The sequence below is a fragment of the Trachypithecus francoisi genome, unplaced genomic scaffold (assembly GCF_009764315.1).
Source record: "Trachypithecus francoisi isolate TF-2019V2 unplaced genomic scaffold, Tfra_2.0 Lachesis_group19, whole genome shotgun sequence".
In the NCBI taxonomy this organism is placed as follows: Eukaryota; Metazoa; Chordata; class Mammalia; order Primates; family Cercopithecidae; genus Trachypithecus; species Trachypithecus francoisi.
This window is the reverse complement of record NW_022681464.1, coordinates 21,059,585-21,073,316: the sequence shown is the minus strand read 5'-3', so window position 1 is coordinate 21,073,316 and position 13,732 is coordinate 21,059,585. Positions and strand designations below refer to the sequence as shown.

Here is a 13,732-nt window from a genome sequence, read left to right as displayed (position 1 = left end):
TGGAGTTACGGGAAACGTGGGCAAACGCTGACCCAAAAGCTGGGGGAGGGAGTGTCTGAACGCTAAAAATACTACAGAAGGGTGGTGTTGCTTAATACGAAAAGTACTTCAGACTAGTGTATAAAAATAAACTGGCCATATTAAAGACTCAGAGAAGAAACTAACCAGAGGCCTTTCTGGTGTTTGGCTCCCAATCCAAGCAGTGAATAAACCATCAGTAATCATGGAGAATTATCAAGAGGTGTGGTCTGAGAGTCAGCTGTGAAGCAGCAGAGAGAATAGGATCAAAACAAAACCATTATAATGGGACTTAACATGGCAGTACGCTGCTGCTTAATAGAGTTTGCTTTCTTGTCCTTTCTTCTGTATTCTAGAATTGTTGGATTTGTTATTCAAAATAGTGAATTAGTTGTCATCTGCTTTGTCTGGTAAATGCATATCTATTTGACTTTTTATTATTAAGCATTTATATGGCAGTTAGCTAGAATTTCCTTGTCCCAATTCTAAAGTCCAAGACTGTTGAGGCCACCCTAATCTGCTAGCCCTGGTATGCTCAGTAGCAGTACCAGCTACCAACATGTGACTCAGGAGTTAGGGAAGGAAAGTTAACAGAGGCAGAGGCAGACCCATTTAGGCTGGCCCCAAACCTCCAAAAATAACCAGAACATGTTGTACAGCTATAAATAAACACGAACAACGACGTTCAAGTTCCAGCCTAGAAACTTCTTCTTGACCACTTATTTCATTTTAGGGAATAATTTAATATCTCTATTGTCTAAACATGTCCTTGTGTTTTACCCTGAGAATCTTTTAGTCCTCTGATTTAGGTAGCAAGCTTATGTCCAGCCCCATGAAGAGCTTTGCATAGTCTAGGATGAAAAGATGGAGACAGAGTCCTACATTAGGGAATGAAGTCATTTTTAACTATTTATTTCAGAGTGGAATTGGATAATTAAAATGCTTTTTTTTTCAGATTTAGAGCCAAGATCAAGAGTTATGGGTTAGTAGCCCTCCTGGCATCGACTAGCTGATATTCTAAGACTTAATTCTATAAAAATAAGGCATGAATGTGGTGTGCATTCATATGTGTATGTGCATGTGTGGGTAACACAAAAGAGATTAAATTAAAACCAAATGTCCTTAAGAATTACTTCACTAGAGGGCTCACTCTCCATACAGAAAGCGATCTTGGGTTCTATTCTGAAGAAGAATAAAAAGAGCCCTCAGATTGGGAAAACTTTGTATCCCCTCAAAAGATGTTTGCCATTTTGAAAATTATAGAACATTTAAAGAGCCAACCCATTTCAGTAAACCCTAGGAAAAGAGAGATGACCTATGACCACAACTGCCATAAAAAAATTGTGTATGAAAATACCTTGATCATATATTGCTTCCAACCTCCAAAATTTTTCCAAGTTTTTCTTTAGGTATTACTAAAGAAGACATGCAAGTGACTTGGAGAACTAAGGAGAAATAAAGGTGCCAATAAACTATAGCTCACACACGAATCCCACTTGTAATTCTCTTTTAAGATTCACTCTAAAATGTCATCTGTGGTTTATTCTCAGGGTTACGGAGGATGCAGATCCCTATGTGCGGCCTGAGGATGAAAACTATGAAAATGACTCTGTCCGGCAGCTGGAGAATGAGCTCAAGATGGAGGAATACCTGAAACAGAAACTGCAGGATGAAGCCTATCAGGTACCGGGATCCAGGCCCACCCACCCCACCTCTTCTGCCTCAATCCCTTGGTAGCTGGGTGTTTGACATGACTTGCAGAATCGAGGCCTTCTCCTTCCTTCCACCCTCCCTTTCCAAAATATGCTGATTTTACTCCTTAATCCATGTCTTCTAGACAGTACAAATAGTAAATGCTTCTTTTTTTTTTTTTTTTTTTTTTTTTGAGACAGAGTTTCACTCTGTCACCCAGGCTGGAGTGCAGTGGTGTGATCTTGGCTCACTGCAACCTCTGCCTCCCTGGTTTAAGCAGTTCTCCTGCCTCAGCCTCCCCAGTTGCTGGGACTACAGGTGTGCATCACTATGCCCAGCTAATTTCTGTATTTTTTAGTAGAGACGAGGTTTCACCACATTGGCCAGGCTGGTCTCGAACTCCTGACCTCGTGATCCGCCCACCTCAGCCTCCCAAAGTGCTGGGATTACAAGTGTGAGCCACTGCACCCACTTCTTATAACTGTCACTCACCATGTATTCTTTTAAATTCCACCATAGAAAGTGATAAGTGGCCTTCTTATATTGGAAAAAAACATGATAACTAACAGTCCAAACTCAGGCCCATTAAGAAAGATGCTTTTTCTCATAATTATTTTTAAATAGATGCAAAGAGCAGGGCACAAGAAAATTGAATAAGCATAAAACCCACCACCTCCCTTGAATTATTTGCCCTCAGCCTTCCTCATTGCCCACCTCATGCCAAGTGTAAGTAGGAGAATGGCAAACCTCATGGAGAAATGTTGGGGGAACTGCAGGCCTGTGTTCAGCAAGGTGTGGACGGACAGATTTTCAGATGTACTGGAGTATGTTAGCCACCTGAAAATTCACTGAACATGACATATACAATTGGGAATAAATGTAACCAGCGACTCATCCTAAAAGCCATGCATTTCCCCGTGGAGATCATTCTATTGCCTTGTTTGTCTTCCTGATGTGTTCCTTTTCCCTTTAATTCACAGGCGTTTGCTTGGGGTTCTGGTATTTCAGGGATGTTTGCCTGGTTGAGACCAGCTTTTTCCTGGGCCTCATTGGTTATTTTATCCTGTCAGACTTTCTATCGAATGGCCAGACAAGTTTTCTGCACATTCTTTTGCTCTTTGTTTTCTGTTTGTTTTGTTTTGTTTTGTTTTTGTTTTTGTTTTTTCTTTTTGAGACAGGGTCTCATTCTGTTGCCCAGGCACGATCATAGCTTATGCAGCCTCGAACTCCGGAGCACAAGTGGTCCTCCCACCTCAGCCTCCTGTAGCTGGGACTACAGGTGCACACCACCACACCTGGCTAATGTTTTTATTTGTTGTGGAGACAGGGTCCACCATGTTGTCCAAGCTGGTATTTAACTTCTGGTCTCAAGCAGTCCTCCCACCCCGGCCTCCCAAAGTGTTGGGATTACAAAGCATAAGCCACCATACCCAGCCTTTCAGGATATTATTAGGGCAGCAGTGGCCTCTCTTACTTTGAAAAAAAAAAAAGAGAGAGAGAAGCAGAAAGAATAAGTTATCTCCTATTTCTCATATGTCTATAGATAAAGCCTTGAAATATTTTTCCAAGAAGATTGTAGCAGGAGACAAACGGAAGCCCACCAATTCCATCCCAGCAATATAAAAACAAAGTTTTGCCTCTTTGGAATGTTCCATTTGCCTTTTCAGTTTAACAACCACATTTCAGAAGCAACTAAAATGTTGGTCTAGCCATACCAAAGAAAGAGGGGAAAAGAAAAACATGAGTGACTATATATGTAGAGCCATGCTCCCACGCTTCAGAAGCAAAGTTGCCTGATTGCAAACCGTGGAGAGTGCAGTTTTCCTGGCGCCTTCCATGGTTCCTCCACAGAAGGAAACCAGCCTGGAATGAAACTGCCAGGGCATCTCTGGGAACTCTGAGGGTTGGCATTCCTACACATATCTCATTAGGCTCTGCTGTATAGAAAGAAAGAAAGAAAAATGTGACTAAGTAACCCGTGTTCTGGTTCATGCTATTAGAAGCGTCTATTAGGCCTCCCTCTTTGAGCTCATGTCACTTTCTGTATTTCAGTGGCAGCAGTTAACTGAAATTCTAGGTTTTTTTTTTTTTTCTTTAAGGGAGGCAGGCTTACACTATTCCATATAAAATATTAGATTTTTATTCATTTGAATGAATTAAAAATGTAACCTTCTATGTGTAAAATGAAGGGAATTTCTACTAATGACTTAAGATTCAACTGGAGGTTTTACCATCGCTCGTAAATATTAAGCTCCCTCTCCCTCTCCTTTCTTTTCCATGCCTCATGACTTCTAAGAAAAGGACAGGGAAGAGGCTGGGAGAATATAACAGGCCTGTGTATCTCCACTCAAAACATACGCCCTGGAGGATGTCAAAGTGGTTTTCCTTGAATGCTCTGTGAGCATATGGTTGTTGAATGGATTGGAATGCTACTCTCATTCAATAGACTCTCTCTCTGTGTCTTTGCGCATGGCTTCCTGCCAAATAATTCACCAGCTTGACTGCATCACAGACTTGACGTGTCACCTTTCTCGTTTGTGTCCTTTGTCACCCACAGGTCAGCTTGCAAGGTTGAATGCAATATCCTTTTATCACACTCCTCTCAAGTAAGTACCGTCTTATTTAGGAGGAAATATAGCCACTATACACTCAATTCTGATAACTTGTAATGTAAATTCACAATCATTTCTCGTAGTCATTTCTTTCTATGTGATAAAATACCCTCCTTCCCTGCTGATATCAAAGAATCATCTCAGTCTATGGAGTGTTTCATTATAAACTAGTGGAGATTTGCCAGACATCCTTGGGAGTTGACTTCTTACTCTATTAGCTAGGAAAATTGGCACAAAACTTCTAAACCTAGAGATGTTCCAGTAATCCTCTGTGGCTATGAAACTTACCAATAAGTTTGTCACATCACCAATCCATGACAATATCAGAGTTTGTAGCCACTCTAGCACTTGAAAAGGAAAAGTCAGTACCTCTAGAGATGGGCCAGCTTACTAGTCACACTATACCTGGGGCTCAAGAGATCAAATGTGTGTGTCTCAATGAGTGAAAGAAAAGCCATGCATTATTAAAAAGAACAAAAGAGCCCAAACAGAGGAAAAATTCTGTAGCTGTATGTTTTTGGAATACCTGATTCAAATCCATTGTGGAATTCAGCAGTATATAAATTAATTTAAAATATGATTTTCATGGCATGTGAAACCACTCCAAAGCCCTACCTAAATATGTGGGGAATCCTCAGTAGTTTTTTAATGCAGAGAGATTAGCACTGGACTGGCAGAATCACTTGGCTGTAGTGGTCTGAACCTTAGGCGCCAGACTCTAATAGACCCATTTCAAATATGGATTTCACCAAATCCTAGCAGCAAAACTTTGGGCAAAGTATTAAACCTGTATTAGCCTCAGTTTCCGCTATACAACATATTGCATAATAGCCTCACAGAAGAGGCTGGTATTATGTATCACCACAGAAGAGGCCCATATTAAAAACCATATCCTACTCACTGGGATATAGTTTTTAAAGAGCTTGGCATAGTGCAAGGCACATTATCACTTATTATGAACATTCACATGTATGCCTGCTCCTGTGTTCAGTGCTTTATAGCACTTCAACACCTGGCAGCTGCCATAGTGTTTACCTAAGTGTACGGGAAACACTGGGACCCAGAACTGGCTTTCTCTCTCTTCTACTTTTATAAACAAGGCTAGGACGCAGCTACATGTGATGACTTGGCACACTGGGGGCCACACTGTTCCCTAAGTCTAGATTTTTTCTCTGGCTCCAGTTAATAGCCAATTAGATACCCCCATGATAGTTCAAAGCGAATATACCTCTCAAAGGATTCTGACTGCACTGGCCCAAACATTTGCGCTTTCCCAACCATGGAATCCCATAAGTCTATAGTGCAGTGGACAGTAATGCTATCAATGCTGGTTGCTATTAATAATTTGAAAAAGGAACAAATATCTGTTAAATGACATACTAATTAAGAAAGAATACATGCTAGTGCAAATGCTACTGACATCCTGTCTCAGTCCTCAGGTTAAAATTAAGCAAGTGAAAATCACAGAGTCATTGCTATGATCATATTATATACTTTATGAGTGGTGAGGAAGGAGCTCGTTGACCACTCTCTATTCTGCCTCTCTTGGATTTGAGAGTGCCACGCCACATGCTCTCCTGACTCATTACAACTAGAACGAAAAAATTCCCAGGAGCTGTTTCTGAAAATATTCACTCCAGTTATAACAAACTTAGTCCCAAGGGGCAGGCCTTTTCCTTTAATAGCATTTTCTTTCTCTTAGCTTCAGCAATTTGATCATTGTTGTTCTGCACATTATTTAAACACCAGTAGCTAGTTCTTAGAAAAATATTTTTGAAAGTCTAATAAAATGTGCTTGCCTTAAACTCAGATAAAAAGTAGTATTTGGTACCTAAAAGCTAAAAATGTCAGTACGCTAGAAGTTCCTAGGCCATTTTTTAAATCTTTTGTTGCAAATTTAGCACTGAAAAATTAGACAGTTGTAGTCTTTGCCATTTACTGCATCCTGTAGTCTACCTAGCCGGAATTCCACAGAACTCTGAACAAGAACTAGCCTGTCATTCAATCAGCTACATAGGCAAATTCATTTAAAACCTGATAGAATGTTACAAAAACTAGTGGCTTTTCATTTTAGCAGCTGGCTCTCTCCTATTGTACTCTTTCTTAATGTAACCAAGAAGTACAGGTATATTTTAGACCAGTTTATTTTATTAAAATATTTCTGTTTAGACTTTCTGACTATACTGCAAGACCAGAAATTATCCCAAAGTATATGTGTCTCTTATCCAAGGGTCTGAAGCCAGTTCATCAGCCTGACATTAGTCATCCGCGAAGGCAGAGAGAGCCTTGCATGGGGAAGGGGCAGAAGGTGGATGCCAGAGACACAGAAGGTGCAACATCTGCTCAAAAAGAGCTTTAGACCTATTTGAAAATAAGTACGCACTTATCAACATACAATACTAAAAAGAGTGAATAGTTTAAAACCCGGCTTATTGGTTTTCAACTAGCCACTTCTGAAGAAACAGTATACATAATGGCACGCAGCTTAGGGTCCTCCAAGACTCAATTTTGGCCCACTTAGGTACTGAATTTGTCCCTGTTACATCCTCTGGCCACATAGTACACCACTCTCCTTGGCCATTCACATCCTAATGGAAGATAGAGGATTGGACCATCCACAGTAGATTTTTTAAAAACCAACGTGGCATCCTAATGATGGGTCACTGGTTTTATCTCTTTGTCCAAAGGACAGCACAAATATTTCTGTTTGTGTTGCTTTTCCCCTCCAGACGCCTCCGGTACCCACTAAGAAAGAGATCCACATAGAGGACTTCCTGTCCTCTCTTCCAGAAGATGCAATAGCACACAGTGTCCTAGGACATTAATTCCTGATTGTCATAGGAAAGGAGTGTGTGTGTGCATGTGTGTGTGTGTGTGTGTGTGTGCGTGCATGTGTGCTTTCTTCTGTATTGGGGAAAGGGAGGGATCCTAAGCTTCATAACCCTAATTTAGAAACAATTTGCATCTTTAAAAAAAATTACACATTCCTTATTCCCAGGCAAGCTATAGTCAGACAGATGATGAAAGTAACATGAAAACTGGTGATGATGGAGAGCCCTGTGGCCACACAGAGGAGGAAGACAGCAGCCTGGCAGCAGCCTCACCGAAGAGAGGAGCCACCACACCCAGCAGCTCCCGACAATCCCCCCACCCCTAAAGTTGTGTTCTGATGACTATAGTGCAGCTAACTTTTTGTTCTAAGATTTTTAGTGTATAGGTATGTGTTTCGAGAAGGAAAAAAAAGACTTTTGTTCAAAGTTAACTTATCAGCTACATCCTCTGTAACATGGTTCATCTCTGGTTAAAAAGCAAACAAACACAGGCTGAAAACCCATGCTGCTGTTAGACACAATGGCAGTATTAACAAGCATTTTAAACCTTTGCACATGATATTGAACCTGTTCAGTTTACAATGACAATATTAATACTGTTTATAGCTAGACGTTTGATTTCTGAATTGTTTGGATTTTAGCAAAACAGTTGATTATACACTGTACATTTTTTTCACAGCAATTGGAATAAAACAACCACTTGCAATCATTCACTATCCCTGAAGAATTTGGTTCCTGAGTGTACAGACTCAGAGCTTGGAAGCCAAGAAGGGTCCTTGGCCTGCATGGTCTGTAGTTGACTCCAAGTCTCTGTGAGCAGTGACTTGAACCAAACACACCAGGAATAATCTATTCTTTGGGGCCTCTTTCCAACTTGGGGTTGTTTTCTTTCAAGATACTCTAACAAATCAGCCATAGAATTTAGTGTAAATATTTTTTTCCAAATAGATACCATATTCAAAAAAGGCAACATTCAAATTATATAGAATCTAGTTTTTAAAAATCAGCACAGATCTTCTTAAAAACTGTGAACTATGTTTTGAAATACTCGTTACTAAAGCTGTTTATAAACCACAGGTGCCATAAGATCCCCAAACGGACTAAAGTTATCTCTGCTCTTCCATGGTCTTGTTCCTCTCGTTTTGGCTTTAGGAAGCATGTCTTTAACAGCACTGCTCGTTCACAAGTTCCCCTATCAAGTTGTTTGGAGGCCTTCAGCTTTAAATGTACAGGCTTAAAGTGCGCTTGCAAACGTTCGCTCTCCTTTTATTTCTGAATGTTGATTGCCTTAGCTGGCCACCTGGTGTTCTGCATGTAGCCTTCTGTGGTCATGTGAAAGGAGACAGGCTCTTCTAGGTTGAGTTGGGATTTTGCACTCAGTGAAAAGCGGAAGTGCAACAGAACTATCAAAGACAAGAGGATAAAAGACTGGGATAGTCTTTTCTAAGGACCCTCTTTAGAGGGCCCTAAAGACCTCCTTTGGGAATTCTGGGGAAAATGAAAAAGTAATCTTCTAATTGCTTCAAGATTTGATTTTTTTTTAAAAGCCTGCGACATATTCAACACATTAGGCTTAAATTAGCAGTTTCTCTGGAATTCCTGCCTCTCCTTTAAAAGAAAGGAGAGAACATTTTAGAATAATTCTCAAAGTGTGTCCCCCGGACCAGCAGCATCTGCAACACTTAGGAAAGTCTCCAAAATACTAATTCTAAAGTCCCACCTCAGGCCTACTGAATCAGAAGCGCTCGGGGTGGGTCCAGGAATCTGTTTTAATCAACCCTCTTGGTGATTCTGATGCTCGCTAAAGGTTGAGAACTACTGCTTTAGAATGAAGTTCGTATAATAAAGTCTCTGAAAAGGCCTTATTCAGAATAAGCAAGAAAGTTTCTGTGATTCACTTTTGCTTCTGGGACTGGCAAAAACCTCCAAACCCACACAAAAAGTTCGTAGTTGGTGGATGCCCAGCCGAGTCCTGACATCTTCATGCCCCCTCTGCAGAGGGTGGCTGTACGATGTTCACATGTCTGCGTTTGGTCAGACATCATCTCCTTGGCTGCCCTTTGAAACCAAATCACTTGCCTTGGGGATAAAGTGCTCGATTGGCATTAGTGAGAGGCCCATCCTGTCCCTTGACATACTTAATCATACATCTCTCCAGAGAACCCGCCTGAAAAATGTCCCTGAGCACAGGCTGACACCAAAGTGGCACAACTGCACAGTTCTCAGATTTCTTTGCACAGATTGATTTTTATTGCGGGTTTTGTTGGGGTGTCTTAATGTTCATCTCTTTTCCACTGCCCATCCTCTGTGAACCCATACCTCTCTAGATGGAGCAGGTGGCCACTGGTGCCTCATACTCAGTACTGAAAACCACTACATCCCAGCTACCTATAATGCTGTCAGCTCGAAATCATAGCCAGGTAGTTCTTGAACTCAGAACTTAAATCCTGCACGTGGCACTCCACCACTGACTGGACCGAGCTGGCATATGTTGTTTCTTTGTGTTTCTACATCAAAATGTTCGTCTAAGATTTGAACTGTTCTGCTGATAACCTTCCCCGTTGTCATAGCTATTTCATTGCCAACCAACTCCATCACATGGTTGTTGATACCATCATATAAAGCCATTGCAAGGACTCTGGAAACTGCCGCCAATGACCAATTTCTGACTAACCAGCCACCTTTTCTTTCTCTTAGCTCCACGTCAGCACTGAGACCAGACTCAAGCACCCCTGTCCTGTAACCGAGACAAAATGGCGTGTGTTATTTTGGGGTTTTGTGTTTTTTGGTGGATTTCTTTCCTTGGCTCTCCAGATTTACTTTTGGGGCCTGTTCTAAGTGCAAACCCAGCAGGTTTCACTTGTCGTGTCCATTAGATACAACTACATCTTGTGGGGGTTGTTTCTTTCTTGTTCCACAATGAATTGCACATCCATCTCCATCAGAGCTGGTAGCCTATTAATAAGCACTGGTCTAACACAGCCAACCCTCCCCCACAGCGCCATGTTAATGGAGGAGGGGAGGAAGGTGAAATCTGCATGGGATTCAGGAAACAGTTGTGGTTGGTCAGGACGGAAGTTGGGGTAAGTTTGGTTGGTCAGAGGGAGTTGTGCTGGAGATTGTGAAAAATGGATTCTCGAATGATCTCCTATAAGGCAGGGAAGGTTCATTTGTAAGTAGTAATGTGAACTGAATTGCATTAAGAGTGTGTGGCCTTTGTTGTGATATACTATGTATTTTCTTATATGCATGAGCCAAACTGTTGCATCATAATTTAGCAATGATGTCTGCTTTTATTTTGATCATCTTTGTCCACCCTTATTAGTTCTTGGCTGTTAACTCTAGATACATCTTGTAAATCCAGCAACCTTTGGTTGCTGCATTCACCTTGGTTCGATTCCACACCAGGAGCCACAAGTGAGAACTCCACTGTCCTTAGAAGAAAGGGCATTTTTACTTTTGAACCAAAAAGAGAAAAAAAAATCAGAAGTGTTACATCTTGAGGCGAATTAACTGTAAGACATTTTTAATTATGACTACTGCAATCTGACACCATTTGAAATAATTCAGAGACACTAAAGATTTCACAATATTCATTGGTATTGTAAAAAAAATACTACTATTGTATGGATTTTTGTATTGCTGTTAAGTATTGTTTTGTGTGTATGTGTGTGTGTTGGAACCTCCTGGGGACATGTTATATTTTGAAGTGATTAAACTATTTAATTGTGTGTCTATATTTTGGAGTGGAATTATTTCTTCATTAAAAAATGTTTTTAAAAACACTATATCTTGGGTGTTTTATTCCTTTGTTTCAGTGAATCTTTCCTAAAGCAACCTGGAGTCAGTCTGTTGAAAGAAGGAAGGCAGGTAAGTACTTGCAGTTTAAAGCGGGACCCATTGATGGAATATTGAGCCACTGAGGCAAAATAGCTCACCTTCTCTTGCCTTGGGGGACACATGGTTTTTAACCATTCTACTGTTTTATTAGCATCTGCGGGTATCTGATAGAAATACTATTCTGCTGTTTATGGAAATCCTGATTATAATTGATATGGAAGTGAGTTTGAAATTCTAACAGCTAACATATTTCATGTTTGTGTCGCACACTGTTATTAACACTTTATGTGACTTCACTCAATTATTTGAATCCTCTGCATCTAGCCATGTATTCTGCAAATATTTAGTGCTCAAAGGTTTTTTTGTTGAATTACTGAATAAATGAATTTGTGGTGTTTGGTTTGTTTTTTTTTCTAGAGCTAGTGATAAAGGAGGATCAGCAGGCCTAGGAGGTCAATGTGGTGACAGCAACAGCAATCAAATTAAGAGATCCAAGGAGAGTGTCAAGAGTCCACATGTTAAGTGTTCTTTTCTCAGAAACAAACCACAAAGGGACACACAAAAACTTTTGGAGGTGATGGCTATGTCTATTACCTTGATTGTGGTGATGGTTTCCCAGGTATATGTATGTCCAAACTCATCCAATTGTATATATTAAATAGGTACAGATTATTGTATATCAATTATACCTCAATAAAACTTTAAAACAAACACATACAGATATAAATCTTGCATGCACAGATGGAAGAAATAGAGTCCACAGTGATAATCACTCCTTCCATTCACATCTCTCCCTCAGAACCTCTGTGAGTCCCATGCAATGGAAGGTTGGGTGTTTCACGTGCTCAAAGATCTGTTCTCTTTACAGGACCTGTGAGTCTGGCTCTACACTTCAAGAATAGCATTTTTGGGAAATCTGACTCTATGGTGCTGAAAGTCTGTGCTTATAGGGTTGGGTTGATTTGAAGTCCATGGAAACAGCTGTCAACACTCTAGAGGCACTAGAAAGAGAAATTAAGAAGTTCTCCATCAATTACAAAGGCAAATATTGGCCTAAGATAATCACGAGAGGGAACTCACACAGTCCACTTACTTCCCTTTGAAGGTGAGAGCCAAGGGCATGTCCAGCAGCTCCTGTCCACACCCCTTTGGGCTGTATTTCAATGACTCACCACTTCATCTCTTAGGGGCCACATTTAGCTCTGCCCTACCTCAGCATTTCCCAAATTTATTGAATTATGAAAGCCTCCTGAGAAGTTGATTAATTCTGATTTGGCAGATGTAGAGTAGGGTCAGGTAATCTGGACAGTATTTTTAATAAGCGCTTCAGGTGATATGGTCTGGCCAGTTTTAACAAATGTTATTTCTTTGCTGCTCAAAATACAGTCCAGTGACCAGCAGAATTAGCATCACCTGAACTTTGAGGATTCCTGTATATAGAACATAAAGATACCCTTCCCAGAAGTTGCCATCATCTAATCATGTGGTTGATCTTTCCAGTGACCAGTCCCCATTCTGAAGCTATCTAGGAGCCTACAAATATTCACCTCATTAGCATAAAAGATATACTCTTGTCACTCAGGTAATTCCAAGGGCTTTTGAAGCTCTGTGCCAGGAGCCAGGTACAAAGACCAGAGAGACCACATATATTCTCCATTATACTACACAATAATACTTGCTTTTATATTTGCCCATGTAGTTACTTTTACTGTAGATCTTTATTTCTTCATACAGCTGCAAGTTACCATTTAGTGTCCTTTCATTTCAACTTGAGGACACCTGGTAGCATGTCTTTCAGGGCAGGTCTACTTGCAGTGAACTCCCCCAGCTTTTGTTTGTTTGGGAATATCTTAATTTCGCCCTCACTTTTAAAGGACAATTTTGCCAGATAGAGAATTCTTGGTTGATAGATTTTTTCTTTCAGCAATTTAAATATGTCCACTGTTTTCTGGCTTCCATAGTTCCTGATAAATAGCCAACCGTTCATCTTACTAAGATTCCCTTGTACATGATAGTTGCTACTTTCTTGTTGCTTTCAAGATTGTCTGTCTTTGACATTCAACAGTTTGATTACAATGTGTCTTGATGTGGACCTCACTGAATTTATTCTACCTAGAGTTCATTGTGCCTGTAGGGTGTATAGAAATAAATTTTACAGATAATCTTTCAGGGAGATTGGTTAGGACATCACCACAATAATCCAAACAAAAAGAAATAATGATAGTTTAGACTAAGGGTAGAGTAAAAATGGCTATATTCTAAACACATTTTGAGGGTCAAACCAACAGATTTTGTGGGTAGATTGGATGTCTGTGAGAGAAAGAGAATAAATAAGGATAATAAAGTAGTTTGAGAGCCCAAATAACTGGGAGAATTAAGTTAAACTACTAAGACCAAGAACACTGGAAACAGCAGAATTTGGGTGGGTATAATTTCAGGAGCTAATTTCTGGACATAATACCTTCGAGATGCCTATTAAACATTCAAGTGAAAAGAGGGAGGAGTACTGGAAATACAGGCTTGAAATTCAGGAGGAAAGTCTGAACTGGTGCTACAAATCTTGACATCATCACTACGGAGATAATAAAAGAGACTGAAACGGAATGGTCAGAAATGTAGGAATAAAATCAGGAGCTGTGGTGGTGATCAACTGTGTTGATGCAGCGGATAAGTCAAGTAAGATAAGAACAGGGAATTAACCTGTCACATGAGTATTGAATTGAATTGATTTAATCATGT

General features: G+C 40.3%; 1 protein-coding gene across 18 annotated transcripts in view; it reads left to right on the top strand.

Moving 5' to 3' along the window:
* The window catches only part of DTNA (dystrobrevin alpha), a 401,494-nt gene extending 390,106 nt beyond the window's left edge, over positions 1-11,388 (top strand). For 8 of the 18 annotated variants that reach the window (XM_033178011.1, XM_033178022.1, XM_033178008.1 and 5 more), the window contains 3 exons: positions 1,569-1,701; positions 4,268-4,316; positions 7,321-11,388. In XM_033178011.1, coding sequence (XP_033033902.1) covers positions 1,569-1,701; positions 4,268-4,285 — 151 coding nt within the window. In that variant the 3' untranslated portion in view covers positions 4,286-4,316; positions 7,321-11,388. Of the gene's footprint in view, positions 1-1,568; positions 1,702-4,267; positions 4,317-7,320 lie in introns of those variants that run through there. The other 10 variants (XM_033177998.1, XM_033178002.1, XM_033177996.1 and 7 more) reach the window with 4 other exon arrangements.
* The last annotated feature ends 2,344 nt before the right edge of the window (positions 11,389-13,732 follow it).